Below are 27,789 nucleotides of genomic sequence, written 5' to 3'. Positions count from 1 at the left end.
CAAAGCAAATCAACAAAACAGAGGCAGAGGCAGAGAAACAAAGAGAGTAACAGAGAGAGAGAGATAGAGAAAGAGGGGGAAAAGAGAGGGGGAGAGTGGAAAAAGCTTATCGCAATTATTAAAATACAATGTCAAAATGGCCAAAGCTCAAGATTATCTTTGCCAATTGAAATGGACAGCAGAGCAGTGGCCAGAGCAGAGCCACAGCCAGAGCCAGAGAGAGTGGAAATTAGAGACAGGGGGAAGGGCGGGGCAGGGAAGGCCTTGGGCATTGGATTTGGCTTGCAGCAACCTGAGAGCAGAGGCAAGACCCCTCGCCGTGGCTTTATCATTCTGCAGCAAACTGCAAACTGCAATTGCAAAACGCAGTTAGAGCCACAGAGCCATAGAGCCAGAGCTTCTCTTATCTCCAAAGCGAAGCCAAAGCGAAGCCAAAGCGAACCTCATCCAAACCTCATGACACGTACCCGCTGCCGATTCCAGATATGAGCGAGAGGGACCCCCAGAGCCCCAGAGCCCCAGAGCCCCAGCGCCAGCCCCAGCCCCAGCCCCAAACACAGAATGAAGCGTAGCGAACCGAGCCGAAGCGAGGCGAGGCGGACAGCCAGTGCCCGCTTCGAGACGCCTTGCGGACTTGTGTCTGCTGGCCAAAATTGTCACCCGCATGACGATTGGGGGCCTCCGATGGGTTCTCTCTGGTGACTTTTGGTGGTGGGAGAACAACCTGGCAACAGCTGGCAATTAACATAAAATTAGTGATAAGCGTAATTAAAAATTTATAAAAAACAACAAACCGAAACAAAAAAGTGTTTATCTATGCGCGCAGCGGGAGCAACAAGGGAGGGGAGTGCACTCCCCCAGGGTCGAAAGCTAAAAAAGGAGAGAGAGACAGACGATGGCCAAAAGGCAGGTGGAAGATACAGAAGGAAGATGCAGGAAAGGGACGATGGGAATACACTTTAAGAGTCTTCTGATTCGATTATTTTAATGGATAAAAGTATATGGATAAATGCATAAAATTAAAATGTATAATATATATAATATTTAATTTAATTAATAATTGAATTTCAATGAATTAAAATATAGATTGATAAATTAATAAAATAAAATAAAAAACGTAAAAAGATAAATAAAGAATTTATATTCCATTGATGAATAGAAAAGATATATTCTTCTAGCTTTAAACCATATTTCAACTTTATTTCAATCATTATTTTAGCATTAGGTAATGCTTTGATCCATTTCAATTATATATACATAATTTGGGATTCATTTTGTTTTTTTATGCATTAAATTTATTATCTTAAATGACTCAATCCCACAGATATAAAACTTTTCTTATGAAATGTTGTTTTTACTGATGTTTTTTTTCTGCTTATAAAATTGTTTATTCAATTGATAACCAATTTATGCAACTTCAATCATCAAGAAGGCCCCTGGATTCCTATTAATTGTACGTGACTTCAAGATACAGAGCGATACTGTTACTGATACAGATAATATCAAATTTACGGAGAAATCTGTCAGTAATAATCATCAATACTTAAGCAATTATTCAATTATCAGTTTTATAGCTATCATCTATAGAACAGAGACTGTAAATTATACTCGTAAAATTAATCAAATTAATTTAATGCACAAAAGAAAAACATATTTTATGATTCATTGAAAGAAAACAATAAATTGATCAACAAAAATATGTATTTTCAGCAACTAAGGATCGCTACTACTAGATCTTATTTCATTTAACTCGTTCTTACAATTTTGTAAGGATTTTTGGATCTTTGAGAATGCAGAATATAAGACTTCGGCTCCATGTACCCAACTTTTACATTATCTAGAGAGTTCTTTTTACAAAACCCAGTTCCAAGAGCTCTATATCTTACGATATATGTATTTTAATAACCGATCTACAATGGTAAGAATAAATATGGATCTTCTGATGGAGAGCACACTCTCTCCATTCAGTTTACAAACTCAATCTCTTCATTAGACATTCATTACCTTCTCACTAGTCACATATGTAAGCTATCTAATTGTTTTCATTCACATTATACATAAAATCATCTATCAAAAGGGTTATTCTAGAAGAAAGGGGAGGCTCTTCTTCTACAATAACCCTTTTGATAGGGTATTCAAAAAATAGGTGAACCCATAGGCATTGGTTGTCATCGCGATACCTAAAGCGGGTCTACGATAACGACTGCGACTGCGACGACTCAGGCATTCCGATAGAAATGTCAGTTATTGAAGCTTATGTAAAAGCAACTTCGAAAAGCCCTCAACAAAGGCAACGCAAAATGCTGTTTGTGTTGTTTCTTTTTTTTTTGGTGTTGTTTCTGTTGTTGTTGGTATTGCAATTGTGATAAAAGTTTATCGAGTTGCGCTTTGAGTTCCACCATCCCCCCTCCGTCACGCTGAGACCCCACTTTTCGCTATAGAAAACCATGCGCGGGGCACACAAGTACTCGTGGAGGCAGCAGCAGGCGATAGAAGCGAGGCAAGTGTGTGCAAGAGATAAATATGCAAAGCAGAATAGCTGGAAGGGGGCCACTAGGGGGGCAGAGGGAGGCAGAGGAGACGGGAGTGTCGAGAGAGAGAGAGAGCCGTAGAGTTGGCTCAGGGATAACCCACTGATAGTGCAGGTGCCACAACAACAGCAACAACAGCCACAGCCAACAGCCAACAGCTGCACAGATAAATGCCCTAATTTATCGGAACGCAAGTCGTGAAGTTTTCTGTTATCCATTCTAGCCGGTACCCTATACAAAAAAGAGTTGATAGAATATAAGAAGCGGAGCTTTAGAGGGAGCTCTCTAACAGAAGGACGGATGTACGGAGAGAATTCAAGAGAGAAAATCCATATGGAATTTATAGAGAATGCAGACAACAACTGATCTGAAGGTTTTTATCGAGGCACACAAGCGGATGGATAAGTTTTGGCTTTATATAATTTTTTGGAAAGATTTTTCTCATTTTGTGGGTCTTAATATCCGAGTTGTTTCGATAATACGCCGAATATCGGATATCTTATAGTCGAAAATGGTTCCGCATAGATATATCTCATACAAATATCCCTTATGAAGAGATATTCTATAATTTCTATACTTAGATATATAGATCTCTATGGATTATGGTATTTCCATAAAGTTCCATACTTTATAGAGCCTCCTTTGACTTCTACGGCATTCGATTACTGAAAAGATCGATAGATTAGCGACCATCGCTTGATATAATCCAGTACTCTTTTATCCTAACTCTCGTACTCTCCTAAGTGAAGGGTGTTTCCCCCAAAATGATCATCCTTCGAGAGTCTTCGAGAGTATCAAACCTCTCGATGAAACCACTGGAATTGTTCTTGGATAGTTCCAAGTATAAGTTCCACTTTCATGAGACGCTCGTTGTGATATCATTTGTGGGTTGTGCTTGGGTTGGGCCACCAGGCAGAGCCATGAGCAGTGGCAGTGGCAGTGGCAGAGTCACCGAGCCGAGAAACGTGCTTGGAGCGGCAGCAACGGCAACGGCCAACGAGCAACGATAAGGAGTCCAAAATGGCAAATGGATAAAGAGCGGAAAGAGTGGGAGGGAGTGGGTGGCCCTGGAGGGGGGGGGGGGGGGGGGGGGGGGGGGGGGGGGGGGGGGGGGGGGGCCAGAGGTGAACTCTAAGGTGATTTCGAGACGGGGGGGCCACGGCGGAGGTGTCCAGTGTCACAGGTCCGGGGCACGTTTTATCGATTTCGATTTCGAAATGCATTCATCGGATGTCAAACGGTTCGGGGCCATAAATAAATATCAAATGGCAAAACAACAAAGTAACAAGCAACAACAGCGAAATGTAATTAGTTAATACTCGCCCCACTCCCCAAGCGCCAAACCCCAGGCCCCAATCTCTCCAGCGGTCTCTACCCCAGAGCCAAGTCTGTCCGTCCAGCACGTACGACAAGTATCGATATCGATAACGGGTTGACAAAGAAATTTCATTTAAATAAAATACAGAAACAGAAACAGAGACAAAAGTTGAATTCACTTTTATGCGCTTTTTCTTGTCGTTTTCTTGTGGCATAGTTTGCCATTCACTCTCTAGAGATAATGCCATGGTGGTCGTAGGGTGCACAAAGGGTCTATTGGTTGTATGCATGTAACAGGCCTTGAAATCTACAATTAGAGAGCTGATCTATATGCCAAAAACAGCCTTGATCGTCTAATAAATACAACAAAAATAAGACATTCCAATAAGCGAGTTATTCCGATCTTTAAATAACACAAAGCAGACTTTTTTTTGGCATTTTCAGCTTGGTATTACAGGGAATTCTATATTCGCTTCACGCTTTTTTTTTTGTCTTGGCATAATTTCTCTCTTTCTTTCTTTTGCACCCCCCCTCATTGTTTGTTCTTTCACATGTTCACATGAGGGGAGCACATGAGAAAGAACCGAGAGATTTGCTGACCATGCAAAAACATTCTGGAATGGGTCATGGGTGGGAGAACCCAAGCCCATCGCTCATCGCGGGAATTGGAAGAGTAGGGCAGGAAGACTGAAGGAAATCTCCTACCTTTATTCAACGGCTTCGGGTTTGATTGTTTGCGTCGTGACATTGTATGCGGACGGCGGCGGGGGGTCCAACGGCGGGCGTGCGGAGCGGAGCGGCTACTGCGGCGGCAACGTCTGCATCAGATCCGTTTCGTTTCCTTTTCCGTGGACATTTACCGGCGGTCGGCGGTCGGCGATCGGATGAATGGATGGGAACGGGACTGCACCGGAACACACACGCACACACTGACACACAGCGAGAGGCGAGAGGAAAGAATTCACACACTTGTTGGGGTGAGGGGGGCACGGGGCACGGGCACTCGCAAGTATCAATAATTTATAATTATTGCGATTATTTCTATGGCTTCGAGCGATTAATAAGCTCTAATGAATTTTTAACGATCGACGCGGTTGGCGGGCGACAAAAAACGCGCGGGCGCGCACAGATCGCGTAACGTAACGTAAGGGAATGGAATGCAATAGAACAGAATAGGTGGCTTGAAACGAAACGGAATGCAATGGGGATATTATCACCCAATAACTAATGTGAATGATGATAGGGCTTTACAGTAATTTGCAATTGTTGCTGCCTTGTCGCGTGTTTTGCCAGTGCCTTGTCGGTGGGGGCGTGGCTTGTGGGCTTTTGAACGTCCGAACAGTGCAAGCTCCCAACTAAAACTGTAAGCAGGTTGGCGTCGCCAAACGCGTTGGGGCTGCTGCTTCGCTCCAAAATCGACGAAAGCTCGCACAAAGCAGAAAAACCGGTGGCCACAGAGAGCGCCACATGGAGAGCGAGAGAGCACAGTATGCGCGCGCATTTCTCATTTTCTCTCGGATTTTCATTTTGTTTTTACTTTATTTTTCACTGCCTCGTGCGCTTTGCCGTCTGCTTCGCAGCATGATAAGAATCAAAACAAAAACGCCGAAACATTTACGCACGTTTTCCCCCGGGAAGGAAGACAAGGCACTAACACCACCTCACTCCCCTTTCACAATCGCACGCCTTGCACAACCGCTGTGCTGCAATTTACTGTTGTTTTGGGCACAATTAACTGTAGGATGGAAGCTGGAAAGATGCGCTTAAGGCAATTCCATTGTTCGTTTTCAATTTGTTTAATATTATTTAGATAATAAATGTGCAAATTCGGCTGCTTGTGGCTTACGCTCTTCTTCATCTGCTGTTTCATGCACTTTTTGTTTGTTAATCACTCAAATTAGTTGAATTATTAGTTGACTTTAACCTACAACATTATAGCTTGTCACTTTCGGGAACAATTAATTGCCTAATTTCATTATAATTCGTTTATTTTTAGCTTTTCTTTCTTTTTGGCTCCAACTGCTGACAGGTGACGCGTTAAGACTAACAAAATCCCTCCAACGCATATATGAGCAATTGCCTAGCGCTTTATAGCAAGTTGTCAGCTTTTTCAGACAGCTGAGCATACTTTTAGGCTACCTTATAGATGGCGCTAGCGAGTAGGCGCCTAATTCAAATTTAAATTCAAATTTCACACACAAAATGTGTCTTTTAAAGAATAAGACCCCCACCGCCAATATTTATTTATTGTATATAAATAATAAGTATTTTTCTTTCGCTGACAGAAATTCATTTCCTGTCCAACCATTTTGTTAGCTGCACTTCCGCATTTTCGGTTTCTGTCTAATTTTTTTCTGTCGCTTTACCTTTTTGTCTTGTAATTTGCACCTATTGCCCGTATTTTAATGGCAATTCCACCTTTTTTTTATTACCAACTGCTTTGCATTGGACGCTCATAGATTTAAAAAATTGCGACAGCAACGGAAATGAAATGCTTCCTGTTGGCCGCTCAGAGTCCTGAAAAATGGCGAGGAATGGGGGTGGTTCGTTCTATGCAAATGGGATGCATGGCCATAAATATCGGAAAAGAAAACCAAAAACCAGTTAGAGCAGAGCATAATCCACGCTAACATATGGCCAAGTCGATTAGCCGTTCACCCTTGGGTCATTTGTGGTCTCCTTGCTCTTCTGTCCTTTTGCGGCCAACACCGCTCCCATTCCTCCCTCCGTTTCATTAATCGCTAATGAAGTATACGCACCGTTGACCTTCGCTGCGTTCATTAAACCCCCACTCGCTGCCTGCCTGCCTGCTGCCTTCTGATGACTTTTTCGGCAATCCCTGATCATCGCTCTCTGTGCTGAATGCATTTTCGGCAATCGCCCAACAAACCTATAAATAAAAGAATCACTAAAAACAGGTTAAAACCGAAAAAAAAAAACGGAAGGTTATTCGTTCGAGCACCTTGGGGGAAGGGAACGTAGCTTTTACGATTAATACTCTTGCAGCAACATACCCTATGACGGGTATAGAAGATAGTCTACAGTTTTTTTCCACAAAGACATATTTTTTAGTCCACTGATTCTATGGCAGCTATATGATATAATCATCCGATTTTGATAAAATCTTTGTGAGTTATGTAAAAACATATACAAAAACAAATGTGAACGTTTGATTGTATTATCTCTACAAACAAAAACGTTTCTCCCACAGCAACTGGTTTTTTGCACCATGGTTTCTATGCCAGCTATATGATATAGTCCAACGATTTTGAAGATTTTCGGTTAAGCTATTTATTCACACATGTTACCAAATTTGACAAAGTTTGGTTGATTTATCTTCACAAACAAAAGAGTTTCTCCCACAAAAAATTGTTTTTTTAAAGATACATTTAAAGATGTATTTCCCTTATGATATAGTCAACCGATATTAGTGGATCCAACATATCCAACATGCTCTAAAAAAAAAGACATATACATACAATATGTAGGATACCTTCTTCCGTCGTAAATGTTATAAAGACGGCTATGGTTCCAGAGAGATCCCAAAATTTTAAATAATTATATGAACCGAATTTCACACTTTTTATTCTACGGCTATATATAGTACACCTTAGGTGTCCCCGTGGGTCACAAGCCGCTCTAGATAGCCTGCTGTTTCATTGACTTAAGAAAACAAAAGCTCACCGAAAAAAAGATACATATCTGTAGCTGTATCTGTATCTGTGTGTGACCGAATCGGCCTCCCTCTGTAATCATAGTGCATTACACTCCGCGCTGGAGGCAAGGCGAAACGAGGCAACAACGGAACCAGCGAGGGGTGGGGCGGGGGGCATAAGCAACTTCCAGGTCAAGCAACTTCTGCCGGCAAGGCCATGCGCGGTGACTGAAAATGGAAATGGAAATGACAGCAGCCGCTGCAAAAAATAAACGAAAACGAAAACACACACAAAATATAACCGAATATTTGAGGGATTTTTTGGCGGGTGGAAGCACTGCCTGCGCCGCATATCATTGACCCAAGGTGCAGTTACCTTGCGGGTTGTGGCTGTCGCTGTCGCTGTGGGTGCAATGATCCACACGATCCACTGTGCGCGCCTGCAGCCCTGGCAGGCGGCGACCTCTCTTAATTTTGAGTGGGAGACTCTTCTCTGATTGATTCTCTCTCTCTCGGGGATGGTTTGTTGGAAAGGTGTATATTCTGCCTTACACTCCCCTGGAGCATACCTTTCTCCAATCCACACACACACACACGCACGCAGACACCTCATCTGATCTCAGATTTTTGGGGGCTCCTTGCATAAATTAAAACAGCTGATGAAATTCGCCAAGTCTGGCGCATAAGCGGTAGTCCGTACTGCCCAAAAGCCAAGAAAAGCAGATAAAATTATTCATTTATTTTTAAAAAACGCTACGCTTCTTTGTTGCTGCTTGTTTTTGTTGCTGCGGCCTGCACTTGCCCACAAAAATCTCTTGTGCCGTTATGGCAACGGCGTTGACGCCGGCGCTGACGCAGACAGAGACGCAGACGGAGACGTAGAGTGCCACCGCCCACAAAAAATTCGCTGCTTGCTGCAGTCGATCAAAGTCCATGCTCCCCTTTCTCCTCCACTGATGCGCTGTCCATCGAAGGGGTGTATTTATAGCAGCAATAGAATTCTCTCTTCTCTCTCTCTTTACCCCCGCACTCTTTCTTAGTATCTTGCTCTCTTCGGGGCGCTCTCTGTTTAGACCCCTGCTAATTGGTACTTGGGCTTTTTTTGGCTCTTGGGGGCCGCCATTGCGGTAGGTTCGTCCGATGAGGCGTATACGTAATAACGAGTGACCCTGGGATTGGGATGCAGTACAAATCAAATACAGTAGAAGCTCTCTTGGGCAAACAAATAATCTACAGAGATATACTTATATTTTCTACAGATTTCTAATTAAATTTTAAACTTCAAAACAAAGGTGCCCTGCTATTTATAGTGCTGCTCCTCAACAGCATTCTTAGGATAGGACACTTTCCTACCTGCTGGAAGATGGCGCTAATCTCCATGGTACCTAAGCCAGAAAAACAACACACAGAAGTCGATGGCTACAGACCAATTAGCCTGCTCTCAGCGCTAGGGAAGATGGCGGAAAGAATGATACTGAACCGCATCATGCAGCTTGAACCTGTAAAGCAAAGAATTCCAAAGTGGCAGTTTGGATTTAGACAAGGTCACGGCACGCCAGAACAACTTCATCGAGTGGTCAACTTCGCGCTTGATGCAATGGAGCAAAAAATATATTCGGTAGCTGTGTTTATGGACATTCAACAAGCGTTTGACAGGGTGTGGCATGATGGCCTCCTCTTTAAGCTGAGAAACATATTGCCGCCGCAGCTATTCTAGCTGGTGAGTAGCTTTCTAATGGACAGAAGTTTTAGAGTTGTTGTAAATGGAGCAAAATCATCGAAGCGCCCAATCTGTACAGGCGTCCCACAAGGCAGCGTTCTTGGACCAACGTTATATACCCTATATACAGCCGATATGCCTTCCTCAAGGGTAATAACTGGGTTGGACGAGGACGATGTGTTGATAGCAACCTACGCGGATGACACTGCAGTGCTGACCAGAAGTCCAAGCATAAATCTAGCTACGGAAGCTCTGCAACAATATGTGAGCAGCTTTGAGGTCTGGGCTCAGAAATGGAACATAGGCATCAGCAGCAGCAAATGTGCTAATGTTACTTTTGCTACGAGAACCTTGCCTTTCTTGCGGAGGCATTAATATGCTGGGCTCCACACTTACGCACAAGAGCTCGTACAAATACCTGGGTGTTGTACTCGACAGGTCACTAAATTTCAAAACCCATACTACCATGGTTCGACAGTCGGTGATGGCGAAAGCGGGAAAGATGGCGTGGCTACTTGCACCAAGAAATAAGCTGTCGCTGTACAGCAAAGTCACGATATACAAGTCCATCCTCAGCCCCATATGGAAATACGCACTTCAAGTTTACGGCATCGCGGCAAAAACCAACTTAAATAAAATTAGAGTTGCTCAGTCAAAAATTCTACGACGAATATGCAATGCTCCATGGTACATACGAAACAGCGACATCGAGAGGGACCTAAAGGTTCCCAAAGTGGGCGATGTTATACAATTACATGCAGCAAGGTACTTGCAACAACTTGGTGGTCACCCTAATGCGCTAGCCAGACGTCTAATTAACCCGCCAAGGAAAAGAAGACTCAAAAGGTGTCATCCACTGGATCTCTGTACTAGATCCCTCCTATAACATCTCATTAAATTTTTGTAAATATTGTAAATAATGTATGTACCTACTCCATATATGTATGTAACATTAAGTTTATGTATGTATCTCTTGTGATCAATTGTTTTTCCCCTTAAATGTAAAACTAGATTAAGTTTCCACGAAAGGTAGCAGTGAACTTGTTTACAATAAAATACAAATTTTCCACATGAAAAAAAAAAAAAAAAAAAAATGTGCCGCCTTCCTACGGCAAAAACTTATAGAGAGAATTCCTTTCCATTCAATGGCAGTCTCTCAGTCATCATGTAGCCCCATCCTTCGGCTATGGCTTGTCCTTGCAGCCGCCACACAAGCGAAAGGTTTGCTTGTGCTGCTTAATCTTTACCAGCTTATTGCGGAAGCCCCACTCGATGTCAAAGTCCAGATAGTTGGTCCCACGAGAAACGATAAAGTTGCCCGAGAATTGTTCGCCACTGCATATGGGCAGATGCTGATCGATGTGGAAGAGAGTCTGCTGCCAGTGGGTGCTCGGAGCCCAGGGACTGGTGGACACCACCTTCTCATCGGTGCCGCCCGAGAAGCTAAAGTCAAAGTGCGCGACAAACAGAGCGATGATCTCCTGACGCTGCACGTGCAGTTGAAAGGGCACATTGAAGCTCAGTTGGTCGCTCTTGATGGTACGCAAATCCATTTTCCATATCTCCTGCGGTTTGGCGAGTATCTGGCGTGCCAGCACGCAACCCACTTTCGGTAGCTGCTGGACAATGCGTGCCGCATGGGACATATTGAAGCCTAAAAAGCGCGAAAAGAAATGCCTGGGCTGTTCCGTATTCCTGTCCTCGGCTACCGAGAGATAGAGCCTGGCCGTGTCCGGAAAGATGCAGCCCTTGGGCTTGAGCCACTTGTCGCGCGCATAGATGACCCGATCCAAAGCCGAGTTATGCAACAGACAGGCCCTGCAGGAGGCAGTACAATAAGAATCGAGTGTGTGGCGTAGACTAGGACTTACCCCATCCACTTGGATACTATGACATCGACTGGGGGAAGCTTCAGTTTCCGAATGTCGCCCTGAATCACCTCAATCACGCTGTCCAGGCCGTTCTCGCGCACCAACTGGCGCGCCACCTGCGCCACATTGCCAGAGTCCACGGCAAACACCCGGGCGGCTCCTTGCTTGGCCACCAACATCGAAAGCAGGGCACTGCCGCAGTCCACCTCCAGCACTGTGGCGCCTTCGAAGATGTGTGCATGCCGAATCGCATCGCAAAAGGCCGTCATCACCACATCGTCCTGGATGATCACCTCCTGGTGGTCAATGAAGTCCCTGAACGCATTGTACGAGAAGGACATTTTAGAAAACTTCTCCAAAAACTGCTCCTCGCTTTTCTCTTTTTCCATTTTGAACTCTTCAAATGTAAACACAGACTTTAGACGCTCTGTCCTTCTATCGATAACCAACAAGATCACAAGTCGCAGTGCTGCCAGATGGGGCGATTCCGGTACTGCGTTTGAATTTCAAACGGGTTTTCAAATAGGGTTAGGATCTGCAGAGTTCTTTAATTTTCCCGAAAATATGCCCCGAAAACCCAAAAGGCAGACTGCGGAGCAGCATATTTGTATTCTACAGATAGCTTGCTACTCCAGAAGCAGAATTGATGGATTCAGAGGGCCATTTCAAAGATCACCAATCGCCAAGAAGCTTCCCAGTAGCATTCCTTCGAGATCTTTTCAAATTGTCTAGAATTTATGCTTTTATCTTATATTAAGCTCTACTTTAACAATGTTATCCCCACAGAAGACTCTACTCTTATCATAGTTTCAGAGGATGTGAGTTTCCTATCTTTAAGCTCTCCCTTTCACTGAACTTCGGGGGACTTCCCCTGCCTGCCATAGCGCTCCACTTTCCATTGACTCGGCCCCTCGGTGTTCTTATCTCGCAATGAATTCCCATTCGCCGCGTCTATTTATAGCGAATTCACCCGAAGTTGACCGGACAAAAGAGGAGGATGATGAAATTGTTGGCGATGTCGTATGGCGATTACCGCTACAAGTACCATGGAAATTGGCTTGGAGATTTCGGTACTTCACACAGCGTGGAACTGGTTGGCGGATGCGAATTTTGGGGGCGAACTTTGAGCGCAATTTGCGGTTCACGTGTGCCAGGGTCACCTTCGCCTTCACCTTCAACTTCTGCTTCTGCACAGAGCGATCGATCACTCAGTCAGTAACGTTGGAGGGGATTGTGCGATCATTCGCCTTACGCATGAAGCGATAGGTGATTCAAAGAGCAAGAGAGAGGGAGAGTGACTCAAATGACATCATTCCAAAGTTCAAACTCGCCCAAGATTCGCTTTTATAGCTGTTCAAGTGTTGAGAGATCTCTGTATGTAGATGTTGTTGTGACACGGAATGCGGGAGGGGGAGTTCAAGGGTATATTGTTTTGCTCTGGCAGAACACTCGATAAATAACAGATCCATGGGCAATAATATATAAATAAGATATTAAATGCAACGATACCCCTGATCAATTAATCGAAATTTGTACAAGTTAATCGGTACAAATCGCAGGAAGATACAAGTGAAGATGTGTCATCTCTAGGCAAAGGGCGTAACTGTACAAAACACCTAAGAATAAAAGCTAAAGTTACTGTTAATTCTATTATCAATTAATCCTTGGGAATAGATTTAGCTATTCCTAGCACTGAAAATGGAGTCCCCTTTAAGCGTATCCCTATATCTTTCACTAGCATTGTTAGAGGCTTATTTAGAGGCTGTTTAGCGGGTATTCCCATGGTCGTATGATCCGACTAGCATGTCGTTCCTCTACTTGTTTGTATTGTTTGCTGATCTGACCGGCCTGCTTTACATTTTGCACTCATCCAATGAATGCTGACGACTCGCTGTTTCCCCTTCACTTCGCTTCGCTTCTACACTTCTCTTCAATGTTTTTTGGTTCAACGTTTTGCGCGTTGACCTTAAATGCAACGCACAAGTGATGTTCACTTCCGTCGTTGTCCTTGCTAAAGTGCAAAAACCCTCAGATGTATGATGAACAAAATAAAAACATTAAAATAAAAAAATTAAATTTAATTCATGCCCCGTTTAAATGTTTTGATCTCAGATATCTCGGGATCTCGAGTCTCCAATCATCGGATTTATGGCCCCAGCACACACGATCAATAATTTGCAAAAATATGTTAATTATTTGGTCTTTGGTCCTCCTCCTTCTGCTGCCATATCTATATACATAGTCCCTCCGACTTTTGATTATTTGAAACGCGTCGCGAGTGGCTAAAAATAAATAAAATGTGGGCAAAGGCAAAATGGCCAACAACAAAAAAAAAACCTCAATTTTTGTTGCGCTCGTGCTTCGATTAGCCATCAAAAGCAAACAATCGGTGGAAGAAGAGGCCGCTGAGCAGGCAGCTAAAAATGTGCTAAATACTGAAAATCATTGAGCACGCCACCCGGTCATGTCCACGACCTGATCGAAGGGTAGGAGAGTGGGCAAAACAGTTCCAAGAAATTTCTTAAAGAAAGCTAAAGAGCAGAAAGCAGGTTGGCAGCTCCATCATCATACATGTATGACGAACTGCAACGAATATAGAGAGAGGGCGGGGGAGTGAAATATCTCAGTGGATTTCAGTGGAAGATTGACCAATTTCCGGAGAAGAGGCTGTTCCATTAATGCAGGGCTATACTTTTCCTCAGATAAGTGTAAGCCACAAGCAGGTTAGCAGCCCCCAATCTCAGGTCATGCATGTATGATGCAATGCGAAGAATGTAGAGAGTGCACTGCTAGACCATTCACACATTGCGTGGCCGTGGCTCTTCCAGTGTAATCGGTTGGCGATAAGACTTCAGACTGCGACTGCCCTCGGCTGTGGGCCCCTCTCTTCCGTCCTTCAAGTACAACAAACGCGCCCACTTGGGCAAACAGCGGCCACACTGTCAACAAAAACATGAAGAATGATTTGCAGAAAGGAAAGAGGAAGAATCAAAGAGAGAGCGCTGCCCACTTTGGCTGTTTCCATTGTGACACACACAGCGGAGAGGCTCTGGCCCAGCTCTCCATAGGGTTTACGTACCCCTCAAGGGCATTAATCGCAATCATACCCCCGCCGTTCCGCCTGAATCGAAGGAACCAAAACAAGCGCAAAAACCAACGCCCCATAAACAAGGTCTGGCTACGTTCTGGGACAGACTAGACCATAACAGACCACAGACCCGCCCCGTTTGGGAGTACGTTAGATAAACAGCATGCCATGCCCCGGATTTGCCACCGATTGTTCGACTCTGTGCACGCAGCCAATGGCTGTCAATTAGTTCGATAAATAAATATGTTAGGTAGGATAAACAGATATAGATATAGAGAAAAAGATACTCGTATTTACATTTGGGGATTGCATAATATTTTTTAATAAAGTAAAATGTATCTACAAAGATATCTGGGAATTGTTTGACCTTAGTGCTATTCCATAACATGAAAAGATCAAGGAAAATTTTTGTATTATTGGTGTGTTTTGTGAAGAAAATACAATATAAGTTCTCTTAGAGATAGGAGAATTGTGGGAAGACCGGATACTGAGACATGGATAGAGCTCCTAAAAATATCAGAGAAAGGGGGATTTTTTTATGGTTTTGCTTGCGACGACTGTACCTAACAAGGAAAAGAAAAGTTACATTTTGTTGGTATTCGTTAAAAATATATGGTAATTTAATGTAGAAAATAGTAGAGTAGAGATAAAAGAGGTCCGTTACCTAAAGGAATGGATCTAGGAGAAGAATATACTCTGGTACAGTTTTGTTGCGACTGTACTACCGTGAACTACTACGTATTTACGAGTAAAATGCGAAAAGGTTCCATCTTTAGGGAGAGATAAATAGGTAAATTTATGCCCACAAAAAATGATAAGCCAAATGATAACTGTTCTGTGAGATATGTTTTGTTGGAACTGTACCTAATCGTAAGTATCTGGAAACCGATCGCTTCTGGATCTTTAACGTATAAATATGACTCATAAACAGAAAAGTCTGACTTTCAATAATGTCGCCCGAGGTCACAGCTTCGCTTCAGCACACAGGAAGCTTTAATCAAACTGAATGAGAAATCTCTACAGATAACCCCATCTAAAAGCGAAAACTACACCAGCGATTCATTCACAAATTTCCACCCACCCCCAAGATCAGCCATGAAAAGATTACCCCCGCATGAATGACGAACCACCACACGAACGAACGAACGAACACCTGCATTCCCAAAGTCATAGCCGGACCCGGACGCCCGGTCCAGCCCCCCAACATGCACCGCGGATTGATAAACCTCGCCACTGACGGCGCATGGGAAGCGGCGTACTGACTCCATGCCCGGGGGTCGGCCGTTGGTGGAGGCGGTTGAGTGGGGTGGCGATAAGAGTAACCGCAACTGATAAGAGCCACGCCTCTCGCTCATGTTGTGACTGACCAACGGACAGACTGATAGATTGGCCATGCGGCGTCCAGCTGGGGAATCGGCGGCTGTGCTTATCAGGGTCTGCCCCTTGCCGCCTCTCAGTAGGGTTGGGGTCCAAAAATGAGTGGCCTCTGCTCGTGCGAACGGACGGACAGCTGTCCGGGGGATATGTTCGCCGTAGCGAAAATCGTATTATGAATAGCGCAGTTTTATTAGCGCTCTCTTCGAGGCGGGTGTTCACGTTGACTTCACGTGCCCCCAATCAGAGGCCCAGCGACCTCGTCAACATCGGAATCGGAATCTACGTCGATGTCGGCATACAAAAAACGGGTCTATCTACAGCGGCGGCGCTTGCTCTGCGCTCTCCCCTGCCTGCCCCCACAGTGGAGGTGCTGCTTATTCTAGATTTATTTCTGTGTGTGCCATATATACACTCGTATTGTCCACTTATTGATGATGTTATTTGTTGATTCCCATTGTGCTTGATGACGATGATGATGAAGATGAACTGAGCCCCGATATGACCGAGGCAACTGTCCCATTAATGCCCATTCACCTGAACCGGTTCAGGGACAGGGAAACCTTCTTCCATCCCATACCATACACAACCCATCCCGTTGTGCCACGGACAACAACTTTCAAGTTCAGATGGAACATTTGGCAAGGGAAGGAACTGGGCCAAGGTCGGCCCCCTCGAGCGGCCAGAACGAGAAACGAGAGCGCTCAAAACAAAAACCATTCGACTGTGGATGGGGGAAAACCTTCACATCGTCGTAAATTTCCATTGGGGGAACACCGCAATCCCCAATTGAAGGCCGCCCTGGCCCTTTGGTCTCATTGTTTACAGCACGTCTCGGATTCTGTTTACCCCTCTGAATTCTACTAAAGATTTTGATACATATTTCCCACGCTCTATTCCGGGTTTTCGATGGCGTTACGTTTTCTATGGAAACGCGTTCTCCGGCACGTAGGCAGAGAGCAGAACGCATCGCATACGGTATCGCATTAGAACCACATGATGGAACCTAAAAAGAATCTTAGGTATACACCCCAAGAGAGGTTCTACAGACCTGGATATCTAATTAGATCGCTTATAGAGCTAATGTAGGCGAAACCATCAGCTATCGTTTACAGGAATAAAGTCTTCAATAAATAATGGTCACATTCTTCAAGAAAGTATGCTAGAATTAAGTTTACTGATGAAATATTCTTAGAGGTAAGTGATTTAGAAGTTGTTATATTTATTTGTACACCTTAATATATACTAATTCCCGTATACTACTGATTTCAGCAGCGGTTAACAGAATAGCAATAGGCGATTCCTAAAGAAGGTAAGCCGTGCAGATACGGAGTGAAAACTGATCGCTTTCGATAGTTCCGCTCGATTGCTAAGTCGCCTCTTATTTATTTCCAATAGGTTTCGATTTATTTTATGAATCTGCCACCTGGGATCCGTAAACATTCAACAAAAAAGAAGCCGAAGATGATTGTATTGTATTGTATTGGGGAGGGGCACGAAGAAGAAAAGGTAAGGTCTTCGGCTTTGTTGATGGAGTTGCTTGGTCACGAGTCACATGACGTCATGGAGACTTTTGAGGATAGCGCGTGTGCTTAGAGGGAGATCAGAGACAAGTTTTTTTTTCTGGGTTTTACCCAGTCCCCTTCCCATTCGGGCGATGGCCAAGAAAAACATCAGGAAAATGTTTGCCAAAAGTGAATTGCAAAATCTGGCAAGGGAGAAAAACTTGGGGATATGGGAAGTGGAAAATGGGCCTCGTCTGTTGACGCTTTTCACGTTGTTGCCGTGCCGAATTATAGATACTTTACTCATGTTTTATGTACGGCTCACTCGCTGGCTGCATGATTCGACTGTTGGACTGTACGACCGGGCGTCTGACGTCAGGCGGCTCCACCTGTGATTGACGCTCGAGCAACGCCTCCTCCGAATGTCCGGCGATTGAGAAAAGAGACACATGGCCATGGCAGGGCTAGTGATTGTGCTTTTGCTTGAAATTCCTCGTTAATAATCCATATCGTGGCAGAGAGAGAGAGGCCTTGAACCCGGAGAGAGTACAGTGCCGGAACGCCAACGTCATTGTCGGCCGACGAAGCTTCTTACGTTTGACCTTTGACGCGCAACAGGAGCAAAAGAGTAGTCTGTGTGACGTCACCAGACGCTACGTAACGCTACTGCGTCAATGCGCAAGTTCTTTCTCTCCCTCCAAAAAGGGCTCTCTCGCCCACTATCGTTTCTCTTTCTAAGGTCGGCCTGCCTTTCCGCTGGGCGTGGGGTATGTGGCGGCCTACGTGCAACTGAGAATGTGCGTGGGCACGTGTTCTCCGAGTCCGGATTTGGATTCGGATCGGGATAGGTGGGTGGGCGTATCTGTGTGTGCGTAGGCGTGGGCGGCCTCCACTCCAGATGCATGTCAAGGAAGCTGAACTTGAACCTGGCCCCCGGGGACCGAGTGTCCGGCAGAGTTTTTCTGTCTAAATTTAGATACTTTTGTATGAACAACCCACCTCTTGACGATGATTAAATTACTGAGATTTCCCTAATGGCATGCGAAGGGGGTAGGTAAGGCTAAGGCGGCCTCCAACTGCGACGCAGTTTTTTCATTCCAAATGAGCGATGCAGTGCACTTCCAAGGGGACGAGCGGGTGTAACGGTATATCGTCCCATTTACACGCCCACATTCGAGAGAGTGGAGGCCATCATGCCATGAGACTGCGCTTCAGTTCCGCGCAAATTTACACACGAATTCCATTTCCAATAACAAAAACCAAAAAAAACGCAAGCACTACAAACACCCACACACATACGCACACACTTCCATGATAAAAGCACGCCACAGACTGCTAGCCTCTCTTTCTCGCTCTCTCCGTCCCTCTCATTCCATCACAGCGAACGAACGCCTACCAAAGTATCAACAAATGTTCACGTGAACACCATGAGGTCAACGCGTGATACAGTCCCAGACACTGACGCACACACACACAGAGCCACAGACCCAGAGGCAAACATGCTCAGCCAGTAAGAAGGTTATATTCGCAAAGGGTCGACTAGTCGATACCTTCTCCAGCGATTCTTCAATATTAGAACCACAGTAATTATAGATGTGTTCAGTTTTTTAAATTTTCGTCTACTATTGCTTAATTTCTTGGTTTTCAGATAAATAAAACGATTCGAAGTTGGTCCATTTAAGCAGTAGTTGAATCAAGAAAGCAAATTCTGTACTACTAATCGGATACACGACGAACAAAAAATATCACTTCTATTTGGGAATGACCAACACATGATTTGGAACCAGGCCAGTTAGTGTACTTACTGATTCTAGAAGACACTTGATACCCTCTATGGCATGCCTTGCTAGTTGTGTTGTTGTTGCGCAAGAGAGCCAACCAACGCTACATTATAATAGTCACAGCTGTTCTGCTGGCGTGCTCTCTCTCTCCACTCTGGTTCTCTTTGTGTGTGTTCGGTGTACGAGCCCCTTTTTGCTTTGAAAACTTGTACAGGCGAACACACAGCGTTGCCAGGCCAGTGTGTTAGATTTACTTAATGTATATATTTGATACATAAACTAAATTGTTTATGTGGCCAGTTTGGGTTAAAGTTTACTTGTCCACTTGATTATTTAAAGTTCCACCACACAGTGACTCATTTTAAATTTCATGATATGTCTTAACATTTACATAGCAGCTGGCAACGCTGACGATTCGCTCAACTGTTGATCTCCCAATATTGTCTCTCATTCTACCGTTCGCTATCTCTTTGTGTTGCGTCCATTAATGAAATCTTGTGCTTTGCCTCCCTCCCCACTCGAGACTTTCCAGACATCAAAGTCTGACTTTGGCTATAATGCCCATGCAAATATATTCGACGAGGCCGAGATCTGTCTAATCGGATGCCAGGCGCGTCTGCCATTGCGTTTCAATGGCTAAGACCCCGTCTCGACCGCGTTCCAGCCTGTTTTTTTTTTCGATTAATCACGAACTTCCGTAGCAACAACTGCGTCAGCGTCAGCTTTTGGCGGCGGCCCGACTCCCAGTCATGGCTTTGGGGTGTGTCTGTGTGAGCTCCACAAGTTTGTTTGTGCGAATGTGTGCTGTGCTGTGCACGCGGCTTGTGCATGGACAGCCTATGAATAGACAGGGGCGGGGCCCCCCACCAATTGGAATGGAATCTTCTGACGGTTCCCCTCCTTAAACCATCCGACCATCGAAAAACAAGTCTCAAGTAAACAGCTGATGACGTCCGTCCATGCGTTGGTTACGTGGTGGCCGCTTCTCCGCTTAAGAGATCTTCCATTTCAAAGCATACATTCATACATACGTACATATGTATGTATGCATGTATTTATGTAGAGGAGGGAATGGGAAGGCAGCGAACACAAGAGACCTGACCTTTTCAGAATGTCAGTCGGGGGTCTCATCCACAGAGCAGAGAAGAAAAGTGGCGTTTTGCTGCCCACGTTGCCGCTGCCTGATGGCTGCTGTTGTCCGACCGCTGTCCGGGTTCCCGAGGTTCCATTCGATTCGGTTTCATTGCACTGGTTGCTCCACTCACGAAACGACGATGACGATTTTTGCCCTCCCCCCGACACACACCTTCATGTCTACCCACTTACAAGTGATTACGTCGGCGCTTCCCTCGCACACACACAGGCACACACAGCACAGAGTAGCAGCGACCGCGACGCGGCAGCAGAGGGAGCTCTGTTGGGAGCCCGCTGACTGAATGTTGTTTCATTCGTCTTTTGAATTCTGAACGCAACGGTTCGCTTAGCTCCCGCTACCGCTCCACACGGCCTGGCCGAAAAGCGCAGTCCATTGAAGAGTTTAAAAAAAGAAACAGTTACAAAGTTGTGCAAAATCTCGGAGCAGAAATAAAAGATTAAACAAGTGATAAGAGAAAGAGACAGACAGACATTTAACTCCTACACCCGGCTAGCAAGACCAGGGTAGAGTGAAAGAGAAAAGTGCAACGCAAAGAGAGTGCAAAGTGCAAGACTAAACCACAAAGAAATGGATATGAATATGGATACCCTGCTGCTGCCATCGCCGCCAGCAACGCCCCCCCTCAGGGAAAATAAATTGGAAAATGTAAGTAAATCGGAAGTGTGACTCAAGGGGGAGTGAGTGTGTTTGACCTACAATGCGATTGTGATTAGTGGAATAGTGAAATTGATTAGAGCCAAATGCATCCCGGACCCTGGGCCTCAACAGAAATTCCCGCACATTTTTCCTCCCATTCCTCCCAGGCCACAGTCACGCAGGGGGGCCATGGGAGCAGACGTTCTACGGTCTCGCTTCCACTTGTCGCGTTTCTAAAAACAAAAGTGTCCCATCTCTTTTCCACCCATTGCTAGGCCAGATCACGCAGCCAGCACGCGTTCACGTGAACACCGCATGCTCAGTCTTATGGGAAAGAAACAACGGGCGGAGTGTAGCGGGGGATGAACATTGGACCCCTAGCACACCAGCATACAGTCTCGTCGTCGCCGAGAGAGGAGCGCACACACACATAGTTAGTCCAAAGAGAGGGCAAGCAAGGCATATCAAATAGAAGGTAAAGCAGCTGAAAATAACGGCCTCTAATTATGTTTTGCTATACGCTCACGCCTTACCTTCTGTTTGACATATTTGGGAGAGTCTTGTGCTTGAGAGAGCTTGCTTTCGTTTGTGTGTGAGAGGGAACGAGCATGCGAAGGTGAGTTTGCCAATTAGACGAAACGGCAAGGAAAATACTACTATGAAGAAGAAGAAGAGGAGAGAGAGGCTAGGCAAACACAGGGCCACAGCCAAGCCCCGGTCTCATAAAAATATGTCACATTGCTTATACTGCCCCACTCTCCCCCTCACCCCTTTCATTTATCTGGCAAACAAACAGAGTCACGCACTCACACACACAATGGAAAGCAACGTGCCGAGCCCATAAAAAGATTTCAACGACGTTTATATAGCGTTCCCCCTCGCACCCACCACTTGCGGCCCACCTGCAGCACGTCATAGCTGTAGTCATTAGTGTGGCTGCACTTCTCCATTGCCTGCTTTTGGGCGGGCCATTCAAATTTCATTGAACCGTTGGCATACGGCTTTCAAACAAAAAGTGGAAAAACCGCCAAAAAATAAACATTTATATATCAACCTTCTTGGCCAAAATGAGTGCAATGAACCTACACCCCACCCACCGCTGACAGGTTAAGGTTAACGGTGAACGGCCTTGCGTGATGGCTGCGTAATTAACAACAATATTTCGACTCAAAAGTCATTGTGGGTCAGAGCCCTGCTGTATTGTCCGGTCTGGGGGAAAAGTGAACGTGGACGACGTGAATGTGAATGCACTCCGGGATCAGGTTGTTAAACCCCTACTAATCATCACTCTTTCCTCTCTCTATCTCTTCAGGTGGTCAAGGACGAGCAACAGGTGAACGAGAATCTGCTGAAGGCCAAGCTAAAACTGGTGGCCCAGAAGAGCCAGAAGAATGGCGGCGGCATCATCACACCGAATCCCTCGGACACTGAGGATGAGGCCCCAGAAATGGATGAAGTGCCCAGCAAGAAGCCACGTCTGGAACAGCCTGCGATGACCATGACACCGCCGCCCGACCAACAAAAGCCCGAGGAAGAGGAGGAGTCCAAGAGCGATGATGAGCCCAAACGCGTCAGTGTCATCATGCGGGTCAACAGCTCGGGCGCCGTCTCCTCCTCCCAGGATGATAACAGCTCCAGCTCCAGCTGCAGCTCCTCCTGCACTACCGCGACAAGCAGCACAGTCAGTCCCGCTATGGAGGATGACTACCCCGAGGCAAATGTGTGGCGCAATCTCAAGTTCAAGATGAACCGCAAGAGGGCCGCTGAGGTGGCTTTGCCCCAGCCACCAGCACCTGTCCAAGCCCCAGCTCCAACTCCTGAACCAGCGGAAGAGCCGCAAACAGAGAAAACGGAACCCATTGCCTTTGTGCCACCCTCCAGCAGCATCCTTATCGCCCCACCAGCCTCTCCATCAATCGCCTGTGCATCCCAGCTGCTTCTGCTCAGCACAGTGGCCGCCCAACAGTGCCCAAACCCATGTCCGCCACCTAGCTCTCAGGAATCGCCGGCCGAGAAGCATCAGCGCATTACTGCCGCCCAGGCAGCGGCCACCCGGAGCCGCATCTACGAATGCACCTTCCCGGATTGCGGCAAGAACTACTTCAAGAGCAGCCACCTGAAGGCCCATCAGCGCGTCCACACCGGCGAGCGTCCCTTCGTCTGCAAGTGGGAGAACTGCGACAAGCGCTTCTCCCGCTCCGACGAACTGTCCCGTCACAAGCGCACCCACACCGGCGAGAAGAAGTTCCAGTGCGGCGTCTGCCAGAAGAAATTCATGCGCAGCGACCACCTATCCAAGCACGTGAAGCGCCACAACAAGGACAAGGCCAACGGCGTCAACCGCAACGTCTCTGTAGCCTCCGCATCACCTGCATCCGTGGCTGCCCTCTGCGACCCCACGCTGCACCTGAGAGCCATTGCCCCAGCGGCGGCCGTCTCCAGCTCAGTACAAACATCGCTGCCAGTCACGCAATCCTCGCCAGCCACGCTTCAGGTGTACAGTGCCCAGGATCTGCTGCGACTGCAGCAGCAGTCGAGCGGCTTTAGTTTCAGCGGAGTGGGAACTCTTCTGCAGGCGCAGCGATAGAGGAGGACCAGCAGAGAGCAGGAGGAACGCCAAACCAATCTCATCCCACAACACAGTATCACCCACCAGCTGGAGAGCAGAAGGATTAAGATAGAGCAAGAGCGGAGCCCAGCTGGGGGTGTAGTCTTAAGAGATAGATTAAGAGCTAGATCTTGTCATCGTTTTGTGCATATATCAAATTAATATTCAGTAACCTTTGCTACGCTTCGATCTGGTTCTGGATCGCACGCGATCCGTTCCAATGATCAGTGGCGGAGAAGCGGAGGCGCCACTTCTTTCTTTCCAAGGGCACAGAGCACATCTTAGTTTAGCGATCTTCTAATTCTAATTCTGATTATACCTAGTGCGTCTTTATACACATATACGCGTATATTTAGCGGCAACATCTGTGATATTTAAGTTTTCTTAACTATTAACTATTTTCTATTGTAACATATTGTAGTTATCGCTCGTACTCTTAATTCTCCTAATCTTACACAACACAACAATTGTATTTATTGCTAAATGTGGAAAAGAACAAAAGAAACAACAAAATCATAATGGATCCCCCACACGGACCAAGTCTCAAAACAAAACGAAAATATATATATTTTCCAAAATAATTTCAAATTCGAGTATTTTCTCCATGGGCGGGAAGGAAGCACATATATAAAAACCAGTGGGACATCAGGATATCTGGCACTAAATTTCGATAGATTTGCAAATACATTAAGGCTTTTCTATAAAGCAAATGGATATGAAACATAGTTATGTTTAAATTTTACTTTGATTTATGGGAAATATCAGATCCAGTGAAGGATGGTAGTCGGTTTTGAATATGAATTATAACTAGGATTCAAGACTGTTTTCAGCAGAAATTAGAGATTCAGGAGGTAGATAAAGTTCTTCCTGTAGAATATAGTCGGTCAAATGAATCAAATCAAAATATGGATAGTTTGGAGATTTAATTTCCGACATATATTGAACGTCCATATCTACAGGACTCGGTAAGGAAAGATCATTCATTGTGAAACATGTGAAGTAGTTCAAGGAGTCCTATTTTCACTCCAGACGCTATTATTACCATTATTAGAAAAGATATAAAAACCCTTGCTTTGGAAAGCAAATTAATGGAATCGCAATGGATTCTTTGATTTAGGATATATCTTCGAAATGTGTCTTAACTTTGAAGAGAACCTGTCGCAGACATTAAATAAATGTTGGTATTGTTATCGACGACTATGAAATACGATATACATTCACATTTTCGTTCGATGCTTCATAGTTTCTTCGGTTTATTTTATACGATATGGAATACTCTTACACTAAATACGAATATTTCCTTTACCAGATCATTTTTTGCAATGGGTTCTCTCGAATCAAATGATAAGTTGATATATTGACGATAATCATACGATATAGAATAAGTTTTCACCTAACACTAAGTACTTTCAGATCATTATTCACACCCCAAAAAGAGCGGTAAATTCGCAGACCTTGGGTTTGGTCTGGGGCGAGCAGGCCTGTCGCACGGCCATTTCCCAGGTGTCGAGTAGGTGCGAGAGCGAGTAGTTCTTCGGGAGCATGGAGATACGTGCAATCAGAGCCTGTTGCACGGTCTGCAGGAAGGGCGTGGCCGAGTACTCCTGTTGGGTGAGGGAGCAGTCGGGCGCCTGCCACGGGTACTCCTCCGGGACACTGACGCACACTGGCGGGACACTGGGCAGTCGCTTGTCGTCCAGGCAGCAGATCAACCGAATAGACTTATTGTTGATCTGCGAGGTGGTGTCCAGCTTCACCTTGAACTTGGTGTCCAGGCGGGCAATCTCGCCCTGCAGCACATGGGGCACATCCTGCTCGAAGGGCGAGGACTTCTCCTCAATACGCGGTTTCTTTGCGGGAACCGGAGCCACGATATCCGTGCCGAAGAGCAACTCCAGTGTGGGTCGGAATGTGCGATGCAATGTGTGATTGGCTATGGGACTCTGTAGCGTGGTATTGATGACCTCCAAAAGTGGATTCGAGGATTTCTAGGGGGAAAAAGAAGACAATATTTGAGGGCATGACTCGTTGGAGTGTATTTTGATAGCTTACGCCAAACTGTTGGCCCGAAATGGAGATCAGATCCATTCTCTCCAGTGCTTTCTCGCACTTGAGCAGCGTTTCCAGTGGCACACGCTGCGTGGGATTGCACAGGATCTCCAGCAGCTTGCTCATTTTGGTCATCTTCTCCACATCTAAACAGGAAAAGTTTGAGTTGAAAGAGAATCTCTGTGGTATTTATCGATTGTCACTCACTGGTGCCATCGTTGCTGATCTTCGCGAGCATGCGTTTCAGTGGCTCTATGTATTTGGTCAACTGCTTGTACTTTTCCCTATACAGTGCCTCCTCCTGTGGATTGAACGGACTGTTGCCTGTCACCTGGCCAGGCGTGTTGATGGAGGCATTGCTCGGCGACTGCTGGCGTATGTTTCGCTGTGGATTCTGCATCATCATCTGGGGGCTGGACTGCGGCACCAGTGCCGGACTGGGTATCATCTGCGGCGTGGGCATCTGTGGCGTTGGCGGCTGTTGCGTCGGCGTCTGGTTTCCCACAAGCTGTTGTTGTTGTTGCTGTTGTTGTTGCTGCTGTTGTTGTTGCTGTTGTTGCTGCTGCTGCTGCATTTGTTGGAGCTGTGCCTGCTGCTGTTGTTGCAGCTGCTGGGCATCCGCTGGCGAGGGACTCGACCGCATGAAGGGCTGTCCCGGTCCCTGCTGGCCGCCAACGACGCCACCGCGATTGCCGGGGAACATTTGTCCCGCCTGGCCCATGGCCATGTTTGGCTTCTGCTGGATATTCGGCGGCATATTGACACCCATGCCTCCCATGGGATTCATGCCAGCCTGCTGCACGGCATTGGGGGGCACCACCTGCTGCTGCTGACCCGCCGGTCCGCCCACGCCGACATTGTGCTGTGGCTGCTGCATATTGGGCGGCATTCCCTGCATGCCCTGGCCCATGCCCTGGGGTCCACCCATGCCGTTACCCTGGCCCATGCGCATCATGGGACTCATGCCCATCTGTTAAAGAATTCGATTAGTGTTTTTTTTTGGCCTAGATTCTCATTACTTACCGCCATTTGGTTCTGCTGGATCTGCTGCATGGGCGGCATCTGTTGCATGGAATTCACATTCATGGGTCCTCCGCTCTGCATCTGATTGGGCACAGGGCCGGCACCGGCACCAGGAGGAGCATTCGGTCCACCGGTCCCACCTGCGGGACCACTGTTCGGCCCAGGGCCCACCATTTGATTAGGCATGCCACCCATCTGCTGGCCAGAATTGCCCACAATCTGGCCCTGTCCTTGGGCACCGCCTGCTCCCATTACGTTCATCACGCCGGTGGCATTGCCGCCTCCGCCCATTTGCTGGACCTGCATCATCTGCTGTGGACCGCCTGCACCCGCACCCATAGGCATCTGGCCTCGTATATTGGGCATGGGCTGCATTTGCTGGCCGGGTCGCTGCTGGTTGAGGGACTGCAGCAGGTTCGACGCAGTGCCGGGACCGCCGGGCACAGGAGTTCCTCCGGACATGGGCATCATCTGGGGATTGCGGTTGCCCTGGGTGGCCAGGTTCTGTAGCGCATTCAGCGGATCCTGCATCATGTTCTGCTGCCCCATTTCCGCGTTTGGAGGCGGCGGTTGTTGCTGTTGTTGTTGCTGCTGCTGTTGTTGTTGTTGCTGCTGTTGGGACTTGCGCGACATGTCCTTGTAGTGCATGAAGAGCTTCGCCACCAGTCCAAGGTACTCGTCCTTGCTACGAGACTTGCGGAAGATGTGGTTCTCCATAACGCTGGCATTCTTCGTCTGATCCTGGGCATGCGGCGGCAACAAGTCGTGTCTGTAAAAAAGTTTCTTTTGTGGAACTGTTTCTGTGTTTTTGCATTGCTTACATTTTGGAAATAACATTCTGGCGAAACTTCGAGCTCTGCCAGTCCTCCGTCATGATTTTGAATTAATTAATCTGCCAGCTTAAGCGATTTAAATCGGTTTTTATTTTGCAAAATTTTCTAATTTTCTTTGTTTGTAGCCAGTGTGACCGTGCATGTGACCGCGGATATTCCGATAAAATATACCGTCTGACCCTCAGAAATATACCAAAATATACCGTCCCGTTTTCAAAATATACCTAAAAATAATATATCGTAAACGGTCGTTTTTCACCGAACTAAGTCAATATGTTGTGCTCCCCATCTAGGTAGACAATTAGTTAACTGATATGCCTAAACTGTATGTTCAGTGCTGTGGGTCCTAGCTAGCTAGTAATATTAAACCGAATATTAAAATGGAGGATAGTTCGCTCATGACCGAGCCCGCACTTCCACAGTAAGACCGTTTATGGTTTGCACATCGTTCTCAGCTTTCTGGCAGCACCATGCCGCTCATACGTTACATTTGAATGCGATGGGCTGCCAGATCGGGCAAGAATGGTCTCCCTCAGAGCGGGAGACCTAACGGTAAATATAGAACATGAACGCAGACTAGTTCAATTAGCACCCTTCCATTCATCTGCTTGCTGTTTCTCTTAACATTCTACCTCCCAACCA

The 27,789-nt window shown here is 46.2% G+C and overlaps 4 protein-coding genes across 5 annotated transcripts in view; 1 reads left to right on the top strand and 3 right to left on the bottom strand.

Moving 5' to 3' along the window:
• The window catches only part of LOC108162346 (zinc finger protein ush), a 78,275-nt gene extending 72,894 nt beyond the window's left edge, over positions 1-5,381 (bottom strand). For both annotated transcript variants that reach the window (XM_017297045.2, XM_017297046.2), the window contains exon 1: positions 4,554-5,381. In XM_017297045.2, coding sequence (XP_017152534.1) covers positions 4,554-4,596 — 43 coding nt within the window. In that variant the 5' untranslated portion in view covers positions 4,597-5,381. The remainder of the gene's footprint in view (positions 1-4,553) is intronic.
• Positions 5,382-10,287: 4,906 nt separating this feature from the next.
• LOC108162349 (protein arginine N-methyltransferase 8-B-like) lies at positions 10,288-11,991 on the bottom strand. Its single transcript, XM_017297050.2, has 2 exons — positions 11,095-11,991; positions 10,288-11,041 (listed from the first exon to the last, which is right to left on the bottom strand). Exons 1-2 carry the CDS (start codon positions 11,481-11,483, stop codon positions 10,408-10,410), a joined length of 1,023 nt encoding a protein of 340 aa, XP_017152539.1. The 5' UTR covers positions 11,484-11,991; the 3' UTR covers positions 10,288-10,407.
• An 8,294-nt stretch (positions 11,992-20,285) lies between these two features.
• LOC108162348 (Krueppel-like factor 10) lies at positions 20,286-23,735 on the top strand. The gene is made up of 2 exons (XM_017297049.2): positions 20,286-20,643; positions 21,947-23,735. The coding sequence occupies exons 1-2, from the start codon at positions 20,566-20,568 to the stop codon at positions 23,219-23,221; spliced, it is 1,353 nt and encodes a 450-aa protein (XP_017152538.1). The 5' UTR covers positions 20,286-20,565; the 3' UTR covers positions 23,222-23,735.
• A 689-nt stretch (positions 23,736-24,424) lies between these two features.
• LOC108162347 (mediator of RNA polymerase II transcription subunit 15) lies at positions 24,425-27,297 on the bottom strand. Its single transcript, XM_017297048.2, has 5 exons — positions 27,136-27,297; positions 26,315-27,083; positions 25,499-26,261; positions 25,295-25,437; positions 24,425-25,230 (listed from the first exon to the last, which is right to left on the bottom strand). Exons 1-5 carry the CDS (start codon positions 27,186-27,188, stop codon positions 24,664-24,666), a joined length of 2,295 nt encoding a protein of 764 aa, XP_017152537.1. The 5' UTR covers positions 27,189-27,297; the 3' UTR covers positions 24,425-24,663.
• Between the last annotated feature and the right edge of the window lie 492 nt (positions 27,298-27,789).

The sequence above is a fragment of the Drosophila miranda genome, chromosome 4, assembly GCF_003369915.1.
Source record: "Drosophila miranda strain MSH22 chromosome 4, D.miranda_PacBio2.1, whole genome shotgun sequence".
In the NCBI taxonomy this organism is placed as follows: domain Eukaryota; kingdom Metazoa; phylum Arthropoda; class Insecta; order Diptera; family Drosophilidae; genus Drosophila; species Drosophila miranda.
The sequence above is the reverse complement of the archived record's forward strand: the minus strand, read 5'-3'. Positions and strand labels throughout refer to the sequence as shown.